We start from the raw sequence: 13,717 nt of genomic DNA, 5'->3' as shown, positions 1-13,717 counted from the left end.
AAGGGTCTGGAAACTACAATGGTCCGAGCGACCCATCAATGTGTGGTCGGTCCTTCAGCCAAATGGTTACGCGGAAAAAGGCCTAGTGACTATGGCTGCGGACGTTTGCGGAACAGGTACGTGGTAGAGCTATGAGAAAAGACAAAGGGAAGCTTAAGGAAGAAAGACGAATTACCAGTCAGTCGTGAGTTGAGAAGTCAGTGTTGTCAGCGTTGTCGAGGAAGATGGCCCGCGTGAAAGGGAGCGTTGGAACCGTGGTGACGAGAGTTGTAAATTAATTATTTAATTGTGTTAGTTATAGCACATTACTGTATTTAGTTCACGTTAAATAACCATCGTATCCTGTTTAATCCATTCTAAATAAATAAATAAATCCTACAGTAAACTATTAGTATATTTCAAAAAATGCTCATGAAACCCTGAAGTGATGAACTCCTATAACCAACTGCTATATCTTTAGGGTTCGCTTGCACAAAAAGTAAAGAAGACAAAATATTTCGTTTCTTGATAAAGTTAATTCGATTTATCGCTATTTCGATCGATCAATCCTTGCTGGAAACGAATCAAAATTGTCAAAATCGTCTATCTATCGACTTTTCGAGATGAGTATCCTACCGTAGACAAGTTACCTAGCACCGAGTTGTCTCCAGGTGGAGATGACCTCGCAATTGTCAGTTTTGTTTTATGAGGCGAGAATTGGTAGTAATCGCGACGTTATTCCACGGGAAGTGACGCTTTTACGACTGGCGGAATAGTGAAGCCGATGGGAAATCTACGTTTCCGGTCCGTGGCGGCCGAAATCGGCGACAAAGTGGCAATGGTTGGATTTTACTCGTTCCACCTTGCCACGCTGTCACGCGGTTTTTACTGTCGCCTGTATACGGCGCACTAAATTATCCTGTTTGCAATAAAACGCGTTGCGGGACGCGCGTACGCCACGGTGAACAAATAAACGCGAAATTACGGTGAAACCTGGTTCTCTGCTCTGAACGTCTGTCTTTCTCGGTCGTTTAGCTTTGGCTCGATACACTGGCTCGCGATACCAGTCGAAAACGAACGGTAAAAAGCTTGGATGTTTAGCTTGGACGTTTCCTGGTAGTTGCTCGATCGGTTAAGAAGGGAACATCGTTGTTTAATTCGCTGTTTTGTCCAGGTTAAACCGGTTGCGCTTGAGCGTGTGACTTATTGTAATATTTAGCTACTTGTTGTACGAATCTTTACAAAATTCTGTTAGAAAATCTGGGATTTTTTAAATTATTGATTTAGTAAGAATCTAATGCGCCCAATTGCGAGTTACCATTAGATTATGCGTTTAAAAAATTCGAAAAGTTTCTAAATATCCGATAGAGTTAAGTAAAATCTTTTCACGTTACAATTATTAAGACACTAGACAGATTAAAATTAGGCATGTTTTATTTCGTTGAGGAATTAATATCTTTCAAGGAGCATTCGTGACTCGCTCGTTTAATTTCCAATTATTGCTCGCTGATTTAAATTAATTAAACAAAAGTAGATCCTCTTAAGCGTTGTCGAACGTACTTCCACCTGACCTTTAAAGAGCGTTCTTAATCGAAACGAAGTGGAGCAGCTGATTCGAGGCTGTGGAAAACGTTCAATGAAACCCTTAATTGAACCATCCAAGCCACTGACAGTTCCTCGAAATATCGCCGCATTTACATACGATCAATGGCCGATCGACGTTTTAATTGCTTCCTATCGATGGAGAACGAACGTTGCTCCAGATAGTGTGATTAAATTGCATCTCAATTGACCCGGTTGGCATTTCTGTGTTTCTAGGTCTTCGTCGCGCGTTCTTGAGAAATAGAACGTTTCGTGGTCGCGTTGTTCGTTATTAAACGATTACATTATTCGATTAAATCAGCGGCTGGTCGTCGAATCGAAATTGCCAGCTGCTAGACGAATATAAAAGAGATTTATAGATGATTAACGAGTTACGCGACGTTTCTGTTGCAGCCAGAGACGGTTCCTCAAGCGAGGATCGATATGACCCGCGTGTTGGAGGTCGCTGCAGCCGAAGACATCACTGGACATCCTTACAGCCTCGCGATCACCGCGCCGGAAGGAGTTACCTTCGTAAAAGGCACGTGCCGCGAGGAAACCAGATGGTGGGCTGATGTGCTGCAAGTCTACTCGAGGAACAAGGTTTGTTTCAAAAATATATTACACGTAATACGAGCATTGGCTGATTTATACTCGTCGTTTTACACAGTGTGATTCGAACGCAACGCTTTTAGCCCAGATGCATCGAGTTGCTCCTAATTCCATAATCGTTACCCAAATTGGTAAATTTGAAAGTAGGAAATACAAAATTACCTGCATAATGGAAACAGAATATCGTATTGTTTATGTTAGAACTACCAAATAGTCAAAATGACCAATTAATAATTTCTCTCTTCGAACTTCATGATTTCAGCGAATATATTGGCAACTAAGTGATTGTGGATTTTGTCAGTAGGTGGTAACGTTGCCAATTTGCCAACCTAATAGTTCTATTATATAATTACAATTACACTCGTGGAACGAACGTTCGTTCGACAAAATTGAAATGTATTTAGACGAAATTAAAACTACTGGCCTATTACAAATTATAGATGATGCCGTAGTATGAACATAGATTGTTTCTTCTGTAAACCCTGCAATTTATATACATCAAAGAATGTTCAGCGTTTTAAGTAACGAAAACAGAAGGATCTCTCTGAAGCGACTAAAATTCTATGGGAAATTTCGGTGGAGCTACATTTAATTGCCATCGAATGGCAAATGAGCCGGGGTGGGTTCGAGAAGCGGCGAATTGCCAATTACACGTTTCACGAGTCGCGTGGTCCAACGCGAAAAAGAAGTGACGCTGACGCGACGGGGCCGCTGTCATTCGTTGATTGCGGTGCTCGCATAATCATTACTACATCCTTCTGCGTCATACTTGTTACGCGTGCAGTAATACCAGTCGCGTCGACTTGTCTCACCGGCGGAAATAGCTTTAATAATCGCACGCTCGAAACTACGTTCGCGTTCTCGCGGCAAACGAATCGCGACAAACGTGTCCGCCCGCGGATTTTCCGCGCCTCGACCTACGCGAATTCCTCTATCCTGTCTTTCCCAATCGAAACCGGAGAGGTCCTTCGTCGTTATTAAAATCTTTTACTTTGCATGTAACGATGTTTTTTCCGTAGCGAGTAGTTGTCGTGTTTTCAAACTCTCTGACCAATGACCAGGCAACGCTATTATTTTGAAACAACCGCAGAAAACTAAGCCCGTCGTTGTTCCGTGCCATATTCATATTCGAAGTACACAATCATTATTTCAATTTGTGTGGTATAATTTTAACTAAGAACGTAAAAAATACACACGAAACGTACATACGGTACGTGTAATTTTCGAGTCACGTGGCGCTCTAAAGGGCTAAGGTAGCTAATTATGGCTTTGTTAACGATAGTATGAAACGTTTTGATTGGGCCGTTTAACGACTGGGTAGATTCAAAAGCGGGGTGAAAGTTCTCTTATTAGCGATTTAATGGTTGACTCTAATAGGAGCATATTATTCTTATTAAAGGATTGTCTTTACTTTAATTCCTTTTAATTTCAAATAAACGAATGTTTTAGTACCGATTTAATAGACAACCTTCTTCCACTACGTATCTTTCTAATTGCAGACCTCTGAGAAGCAGTACCTGTCCAGTGGTACTCTAACTCCCAGTTTATCCCTATTACGATAAATTCTTGGTAATGAAATTATCTCGATAGAGTTTCCAACACTCCAATTACGTTTGCAATTTATTACTATACGTATATATACCCGCCAATCAATCGTTTAATCGAACGATAAATCCACAACAGTCTTTATTCTTATCTTCTCACTGTACTCAACTTCGTCTCTATTATAATAAATTTCCATTAACGAATTTATCTCGATGGAATTTCCAATATTCCAATTACTATAGATATCTAGTTAATCGACCTATCAACTTGCCGATTAATCCTCAACCCTTATTCTTATCTCCTCGATATTCTCAAATTTATCTCTATTATAATAAATCCTTATCAATGAAATTCTCGTCTTATTCACGCCTTGTTATTATACCCGACTATCTTATTTCCAATATCCCAATTACCGATTATAATTTACGAGTATCTCGATGATCGATCTACCTGCCCATCTACAACCCCTTTACGCGCCAAACAAAAATTCCACCAACTCTGCTCTCTTTTTCAACAGTCCATCCAACAATCGCAATCGTATCGATATTTAACCGTAGGAATCGAGCAACGCGTATATAACTCGGATAGACCACTACAGACATCTAATTCTTGGTTATCGTCGGAGAATCGGCGCGACGGTTCGACCTCGTACGGTTAATCTGGACGCGGAACGAGCGAAAGCAGACGACAGGTAAACGAGGCGGACGCTGGAAAGAGACGAGAAAAGAAACGAGTCTGACAAAAGTGCGATAATGCTCGATCATTAGCGCGCGCTGTCGCCGCGTCACGCTCGTTACTGCGCGAAATAATGCCGCGTTGGGCAAAACTGCACCGTAGCCAAGCGTCGATTGCCGCTTTTCTGCGATTCACTCGATCGTTCCGCGTGCCTCGCCAGAGTTCTTCGCTGGTTTCTTATCGTCGTTCGAGGGAATAGAGCCGATTATGCTCGTGACCGGCTGGTAACAGCGCAACAATGCCGGATGATCGCCGGTTGTTTGTTAATCCGTGAACAGCGACGATTCAATCCGATTCTCGAACGATCGAGAGGGAGGTCAGGCACTGACAGGTATTCAGAGCGGATTCACGAGGGTGATGGGGGATTGCCTTGGTGTTGAGATTGATTCAATTAATTTTAATTGCGCGTGATTCGACGCCGAACCGCTGTGGATGTGTATCGCGGGGTTTGTTTCGGGGGACGAAGTTTGGGAGGTGTGAATTTGTCGATTCGAGTTTTTCAGGCGATTGTAGAACTCAGACTGTCGATTTTTATATTTGGATTGTCGACTTTGGCTGTAATTTTGGTTCCACTTGTAACGATGTTATTAGGTTGTTCCAAAAGTTTCTTTCGTTTCGTAAGTGAAATAATAGATGCACAACATTTTATGGATTTATGTATGATCCATTTTGTAGTAATAGAATAAAATAGATCAAACATAATTCAATAAAATAAAACGAAGTTCCTTTCTTATAAAACGAAAGGAACCTTTGGGACAGCCAAATGCAGCGATGAATGTTCATACGACGAAAGAATTGCACGTTCAATTATATTACGCTTCGCAAGAATAATTATGGAATTAAAGTGGAACGACACTACTTTTACCAATGGTTTTCCCAATTTTTCCTCCCCCGTTTAATGTCATATCTATTCCAGTCCTTTGACTGTCTTGAATAATCGCCGCGCGAACGTTCAAACTTGTTCTTCGCTACGGTGAATATTTGAAAACGCGGGTATCGATGAATTAACGCCGACGTCGAAACAGTAAAAGAGCCTGGTCGATGTTATCTGCCGCGTGATCTACGCGTTTCGCGATCGCCCGATAGATCAAGGCGCCCGTTCGAGAATCGTGTAGCCTGTCGTCGAGAGACCGTCATTTTGCCACGTTACTTAGGCTCTCGACAATGGCGCGTTGTGCAACAAATGATCGATGGCAGAGTAGCTTCTCCTCAACGAGATAAAAATCAGACGAGGCTTTTAAACGTACGAATTATTCTTATGGTTGTTCGCCTGTGTGCGAATTTCGAGGAATATTTAGACTCGTGACTGGCGATACGAATATTCTTTACTTTGAATATCTTTTATCATCGAAGTTGAAAGGATACGGATACTTTGGCAAAGCTGAACTACGATATGAGCGATGATATTAATTTCTTAAGATGCCACGTAACTCGAAACGCAATTTTTATTTTAATTGTAAACCTAGGAGCTAACAATTTGGAATCTTAAAAAATTGTCCAATCGGAAGGGATTGAAGAAATAGAAGATTTAATAGAAGATTTTGTAATCGTCGGAAGAAGAATTAGTTTTACTTCAGTTAGAAACCTAGAAACTAACAATTGTTGTAAATACGTAGGTTTGTTAACGCTAGAAGAATGGCAGGGTAACAAAGTCAAATGAAACACCGATGAACAGATAAAATCAGGTTTAAAAAACATAATCACATTCACGTAACATCTAAGCTACATTGTTATTACAGAACGTAAAGTAAAAAGATCGATCGATCATCGATCACGATTGGAAATTACCAACAAAATATCAATCGTATCTGCCATCTAAATACGACCTCAACACCAATGACCCATCGGTATCCTGAAAGGGGCATCTTTCGATTATAAGATCGTCGCCAATGTGGCGTCGCGATCGATCGGTCGTCCCTGGCGTATTGTTCGCATCAAATCCGTTACGCAAGAAATGATCGATCGGCAAATGGAAACGGCTCGTCGTTGCGCGGACCTGCAGCTCGGTGTAGACGTACGATTACGTTTAAGAGGCCAAGGCGACATATACGTACGCCAACACGATCGTACAAGCTGGTGAACGCGCGTAGGAAACGGGCCTCTTATTTCCTCTCTTCGCTGATCGCCTCTCGTAAAGGCAGCTCCAGTCCTTTGATACGAAATAAAATGTTGCACGACGTCTATTTCGCGTTTCGATGGCAAAAAGATCGCCAAGTCACCTGTCCGATCGTTAAATCGAGTAAGGCTTCGGTTAATTCGACGAAATGTTTCGAAGATTGAGAGGAAGGTAGATTGGAAGGGGCAAGTGACAGGAAGGTTGGTTTCTTTGATCGTTTCTATTATTTGATCGAGTATTCGTATTTGATATTTCGAAAGGATCGATTATCGGGATATTAAGGATCGTCGTGTAGGAGATTTCTGAGACGAGAAAAGGATTGCTTTCTGTGGGATTTATTTTCCCAAGATTGTCTAGTTATTAGTTTCTTGCATAATTGCATTAATATTATTGACAGGATTTTAGAAGCGTCAATAAGTTTGGTAACAATCAAATCGATAGAATTTTACGAATTACATTTCGTACAGTGGAAGTGTGTAATGCATCATTTGTTAAAAGTAAATTATTTTAAGAAGATCCAAATATCCAATTATAATTATTGTTCGACTCTTTATTACGGTGATCATATATTGTATCAGTTCGAATCCTACATTCGCATTATTTCATCTTTGTCTTACCGCAAAGATTACGCTCACATTTTGCTATTTTTCATTCGCATGATTAATCTAAAAACTATTTCCTGCGCGAGATCGTATTAACGAATCCCACCAACTCCTTTATCATAATCGAAACTTCCCCGATAAGCATACGTACGCGTTGAAATCCTCTTTCTCTATCGAAAGATCGAGTCTCTAAGAAGATCTTGCTTTAGTAGGACCGATTGAATCGTCCGTGTTCGCATTTGTCTGGCATTGGTCGGTACACGGGCCGCGGACTTATGAATTATGCACGGCGAGAAGAGCGTATTCCTCGCGGAATATTATCAGGCTCGCTGTTATCTGCCGTTATTGCGGCCGCCTACCGCGACCTGGTCGTGCACACGCCTGCCCTCGTACCGTCGCCCACGTACAAATTCTACGACATTCCACCATGGAGTCGCGACGTCAGTCTGACTCGCGAGAAGATAACAATTATTTTTTTAGCGATTTTTAATCGACGCAAATGTGCCCTCTATACGCGGCGAGAAAATACGCCAATGCTCGAAGGATCGGTCGACGTCGAAGTCTTGGTATTCTCTTCTTTTTTTATAATTATTGAATTTGGCAAAAAGAAAAATTCCTTACGAGGAGTTTATCGTTTTAAATTAACTGTTACGTAAAGTTCTTACGTTATAAATGTACCATTTATCGAGGTACACGAGTCTTTAAACTTAGACTTTAGACTTAGAAAGCTTTTAACGTTGATCGATCGATGTCGATGAAATGATTTGGTTGTGGGTGGTTGATTGCCGAAGAATTAGAGAACAAACGGTTAATCGAAGTTGAAATAACTTTTAGGGCCGACATAAGAGGAACGCGACGTTCCCCGGTGGACAGACTACCATTCTTCAAGTCACTCCAACGATCAGAAGTAAGTAATTGATAATGTTTTTTTTTTATCAGAGTTCGAATTGATCGGTCCGTACAAGCTAAGTTGTGAAATACGTTTTGCTTATGGCAGACGCTTGATACGTTTTTATTTTCAATGGAGCGGTTAATTGAATTCGAGAGTTCGACGATGTTAAATGAATGTTCTGCGCCGCCACTTAAGCATAAATTAAATGCAGATTGCTTCTTTAAAGAATAATTAATCGACTGTCATCGATCTTCAAATTAATTTTCTTTGTACGAAATTACGAAGATACTATTAAGATACTAAAATATTGCCATTCGAGATGTTATTACACTCCCGTTCTGTATCACGCGATAAAAATCCAATCTCTGTCCCATCATTCAACCACCTAGACTCGAAAGAGTCTGAGAGTTGAATAACTCTGGATCGCTGCCAAAGACGAAACCCGGACTAACGTTAAGTTAATAGAAATTGTATCTAACGTCAAACCTACTCCATTTACAGGCAATACACCGAATCCTCCGCGACCTCGTTTCAACAGCTGTCGTTCAGAGCCACGCAGCAACACATGGATCCCAGAAACGAGCGTCCCTTCCGACCTTTGTCCACCAGTGTTCTCTTCCACACCATCTTTGGTAACCAACAGCGTGGTAACCACCACCAGCAATGCAACGATGAGCAATGGGAACGTGGAAACCAACAACGATCATCGAACGAGCAACCTGTCGCCTCTAAGAACCAGCACACCCCTGGAGAACGGTGGTTCCACGTATCTATCCTCCGTTTCAACCACTTCGTCGATGAACGGAAACGTGTCCAGCACTGTGTATTCAACCCCGTCGACGCCAACGACTGTGTCAAGCAGCAGTTCCTTGACAGAGAAGCCACCGATCGTACCCAACGAGGGTAGATCGAGCTACAGGGATCAACCAGCGAGCAGCGCGTCTCCTCCGACCAGGGACAAGCTTCGAGCGGAGGACAAGGCCAGGCGCAGGATGAATCAGCACGGAGAACGAGCCGGGACAGCCTGCTCCGGCGAGAAACTAGGTCGGTATACTCGAATATGTCGGTGGCCTTGGTTTCGCGATGCTCGTCGGAGATGCGAATTGACGCCGGGACTGGCTTAGGCCCGCTGCAAATGATCCATGGATCGCGATCACGTTGTTTTCAGGTTTTGTAGATTTTCTGAGCGAGCCATTTTTTCGAACCGTACGATGTGGCATGTTTATCATTTTTCCCTCTTTTTTTTTGGCAATGCAATGCATACGTGCATATGGTATGTGTTAAGGTAATTGCATCTAATATCGTCTATCCAGTTTCGAGCAAAAAGATAGGAGACATCTTTGTATCAAATTAGTCTCAAACGAAAGAGACATTATTTGCGTTTCGTGTACGTAAAATACCGTACGATTTTTACCAGCGCCTTCTTTTTCAAAATATTACGACAGCGAACGTTGTTAGGGACACTTACGCTGTCAAAAATTGCTGAAGAATTTTTAACTAGGCGAATGAACGTTCTTAAGGCTCTTTAGTAACGAACGGGTAAAGTTAGTACTTTTGAATGATTTGTTTTCTAGAATATACCCGAAGCATAGAATTACCAAGTGAACTAAAAAGCACAGAGTAACCTGTAAATCTAAACTTGTGTTTATTCTGTTGATCAACCTGACAAACACGGTGAGTCAGACCTAGGAACATCTGGCTGGATCGTCATTTACAGTCGTTACTCGTCGAAATCGTTTTAACAAGATACGACCGCATCTTTTATTCATCCCACCGCCGATTGCGTAGTTTTATTCATGGTCCTATCGAGCAGAAGCTTTAATCCCTGTAATTGGCACAGCAGGATCGTTAACGACATCTAAATATAGTTAAACGATTACTGAAATTGCTAATTGATGTCGGTGTAAAATAATAGAAAATTTATACGATAATTATATATCGAATTATTCGTATCGTGGTTTCTCCTTTTTTACAGTCTCACTCCCATAAAACTCTATCGTAAATTATTTTTCTCCGATTTAAGTGCTTATGAATCGGTTTTACGCGAGTTTAATTGCCACGTTATTAGGTCGTGCACCTAGAGAGAAATTTTACTGCGTTGCCCGATCGCAAAGCGGATCTGCTAACGCGATTCGGTTTTAAACCAACAATACAACGTCCCATTGAATCGCACGAGGAAACTGGGTCGTCGACGACTATTCTTCTCTTCGACGATGATTCGCGCGACCGCGTTAAATCGTACCTGACCCATTTTCCCTCGTGACAATTGACGGCATAAACAAAACAGTTAGCGCGTGTCCACGCAACAGAGAACCGTCCGTGTGAAAATCCAGCCGATTCTATCCGCACGAATTTATTCGTCCCTGGCAGTCATTTATCTGCTCTATCGTACAGTGTAATCTCGATGGGAAGCTTCGCTACCGTTTGTGTTTTAATGACAGGAAGAGTGGCTCGACGAGAATCTGGGATCGAAAACTTACGATGTACGAACAAGGTCAAAAGTGTGCAGTTCTGGTTAAATCTCGTAAGACACGCGATTACGAAGTGTTTCACAAAATCTTTCATAGAAAGGGAGTGTTCCGTAGAATCTTACGATCGAAAGAATTTTTCCGGCAATTGTTCCAAACTGGAGATAATATGTTATTCTAAAAGAATAAGTTTGAGTCGAAAATGACGAAAAGAACGCAGAATGAGCGAAGGAGCTTCGAAATAAAAATTGAAACGGTATAGACAAATGTAATCGGCAATTTAATGTCTTGCAATAGGAGAGCAAAATCAAAGTTAAAATGAAACTTTGATACGAGAAAATCGACGTGACCGAATATTATACGAGAAATGGTTAATGTTGTTATTATAGGTGTGTGGTAATTAAGGTACAAACGACGAACTAACTATTCCCCTTGTTACTTTCACTTTTACTTGGAACATCCAACGATTCTCTAATAACACAAGAAACACAGGACATTCGTTCTAATGCTGGAACCTGTATCGAAGAAACGCAACGAAGCAGAGAAATCGTAGCCACGTGAGCGCCAGGGGGAATCATATCGCGATTAAAGGCTCGTAGCTCACTGAAAACGACAGGCTAACTTATCGTCGATTGGAAAGCACGTACGAGATACCGATGGTGGGAACAACATAGAGAAAATCCCCTCGCTCGTTTAATTGGAATCCCCTATCACGTTCGAGGGAGCAGGCTCCTCCACGAGTTGCTGATTAATTTCGCTAACAATTTTCGCCCGCCGCGTCGTTATCGAGGACAGAGACACTCTTTGGTCGAGTGTTCGCCAACTTCAAACACGGAGCGGGTGTTTTGTCTGCCGATTAAATTCCCTGACAATTTTTCTGCGAAGCTTTATTTGCTTAAAAGGGTTCTCGTACTGTATCCTCCCCGGTATCAATTTATTTTGCGATTTTAAGGTAATATCGAATATTTTCCCTGCTTGCGAGAATATAATCATTGTATTTTTAAAGACATTTTCAACGTGTACTTTCAATAACAGGGTATTTCGTTACAAATATTCCTCTTGTATTAAAATATTTAAGACCTTCTGTGTTTGTTAAAGCGAGAGCGAGTTTACTATTACTATAACTCAGTAGCATGATCCTATATGAAGGAGATTTCATTGCAAACCGTAATTTAGAATATCCAACGTGGTATTATAAAACCTGATGATTTCATATAAAAGGCAATAACAATATCCTCGCGTTTGATCATTATGCCCAAAAGAGGCGTTAAATCATATTTGATGAAAAAAATTCATCGATCCAGCCGATTCGAAGCGCTGCAACTGTCTTTTTTCCCCTCCATTTAGTTACAATGATCAAGAAGGATCATAAGCTGTTAACGTCAGAAACGGTATAGGGCTCTTTATGATCAGTTTAACAGCTTCAACCGTGTATTTAGTCGTCTCAATAAATTCTGCAAATTTCTCCATGTTTAGGGTAGAAGATTATCCCAAGTTTACGATACGGACGACACACCTGTTATTTTCGACAGGTTCGAATTTTTTCACATTGCACGTTATAAAGTTTACAATTTGGACCACGTGGACGACTTAATTCGCATTTTGAGCGCTCGTCGGCTCCCTACAATAGCAAACAACGTGTCATAAACTTTGACAACAGTTGAGAACTCGACAATAGACCACGCGACGATGTCGCTAACGGGACGTTACGCTGCGAACCCTCGACGAGAAACGCACAACTTGCGAGATGCACACGACATTTCGGCAGTCGCATGATCGAACAGATATAAATTCCCACCTGGTAGAAAACGTTGACGAAAACGCACTACCTATACTGACACCTGGAATATAAGCATCAGTCAGCACAGGTTAGAGAATAAAACACTTTGAAATAAACGTTCAAGAAAATCACTATCGTACTAGAACTCTTAATCAACGCTTCACCTTGAGCGTGAATATTGTTCAAGGTTCGCGACCCCACCGAACAGTTACGATTTAAGCGATCGCCAACTGGTTGAAAGGTCGCAACACTTAACTTTTTTTACTCACACGCTGGTTTGTGACGGAACGTGTCTATTTTTGTCGTAGTACTCTCCCCTCTCTATGATCGCATATTTTTCATTAATCTCGCCGAACGAACAAACGAATAAACGAAGAAGCGTGGCGCCGTGTTTTAATCGATAGAAGAAGAACACAAGTGAATTTTTCGTCGATGGAGAACCGGTTGTGGCAAACGGTGTATCCTTTTCTAAAAATCGTGCAATCGCCTCGCGTTAACTGCGCGTGCTTTACACCGTTAGCCGCTGCAATTTGTTCACGCATCATTATCGAATTAGCTTCTTGCGGTCGGTTTATTAGCGTATCCCAACGTGAAAAAGCCTAATTCCGATCGAACGCGCGTGGACAACGATATCTTTCAGCTGTCTGCTTCACGATGAACTTGTCTCGATGGTTCGCCGTTTAGGGCGAAGGATGTTCAACTCGTAACGGTGTGTCGAAGGTTTAGAACACGGGGCTTCAGACTTGGAAGCCTGAAAACTGGCGTTCTCGAGGAATCACTGGGATAATTGATAGTTTAAGAGATTAGTAGGTTCTTGGAATTGGGTCAGTTGAGAATTCTGATGGTAAAGGTCTCTGATTCGTTTTATAGGCTTTGTAGTCGATCTCTGTAACAATGTTTCTGTATAATTATTTACGTACCTCTATGCAATATGTATTTTACGTTCGTAGGACTTTCACGATATTTTCGTACTGACAAAGAAACACTTCGAATCTGGGCGTGTCTGTTTTAACAGGACTTCCAGGATTGAATCGCTTTTTTAATTTGATTAATAGTGGAAATACATATTTTCTGACGTTTCCACAAGAAAAGATATAATGCGTAAAATTAACTTCATAAGAAATTTCTCTGGAACAGTCGTTCGAGGTATACATATATCTGGTGCGTATTTTTTTATCGACAATTGTCTACACCGAAGGGATGAAAGTAGCCGTTTCTAAAATTTAGTTCTTAATCAAAGCTGAGTTTTGACGAGGCAAAATTGAAATATATTTATCATTTTCATAGCTATTCTTAATCGAAGTTGAATCTTCTTAAAGATGCTCGTACTTACGTTTGCTCGATAGATCAGACAACAAGAAATGAAACTAGACAGCTTAATGGATACTTCATAAATAAACAAGATAA

At 41.2% G+C, this 13,717-nt stretch overlaps 1 protein-coding gene across 5 annotated transcripts in view; it reads left to right on the top strand.

The window, feature by feature from the left end:
• LOC117205859 (protein outspread) overlaps positions 1–13,717 on the top strand; it is a 211,795-nt gene that overhangs the window by 184,334 nt on the left and 13,744 nt on the right. For all 5 annotated transcript variants that reach the window (XM_033444636.1, XM_033444637.1, XM_033444635.1 and 2 more), the window contains exons 4-6: positions 1,975–2,163; positions 8,005–8,077; positions 8,564–9,106. In XM_033444636.1, the coding sequence (XP_033300527.1) occupies positions 1,975–2,163; positions 8,005–8,077; positions 8,564–9,106 (805 nt within the window). The remainder of the gene's footprint in view (positions 1–1,974; positions 2,164–8,004; positions 8,078–8,563; positions 9,107–13,717) is intronic.

Source organism: Bombus bifarius, unplaced genomic scaffold (assembly GCF_011952205.1).
Source record: "Bombus bifarius isolate JDL3187 unplaced genomic scaffold, Bbif_JDL3187 scf7180000007996, whole genome shotgun sequence".
Taxonomy (NCBI): Eukaryota; Metazoa; Arthropoda; class Insecta; order Hymenoptera; family Apidae; genus Bombus; species Bombus bifarius.
This window is presented reverse-complemented; position numbering and strand designations above follow the sequence as displayed.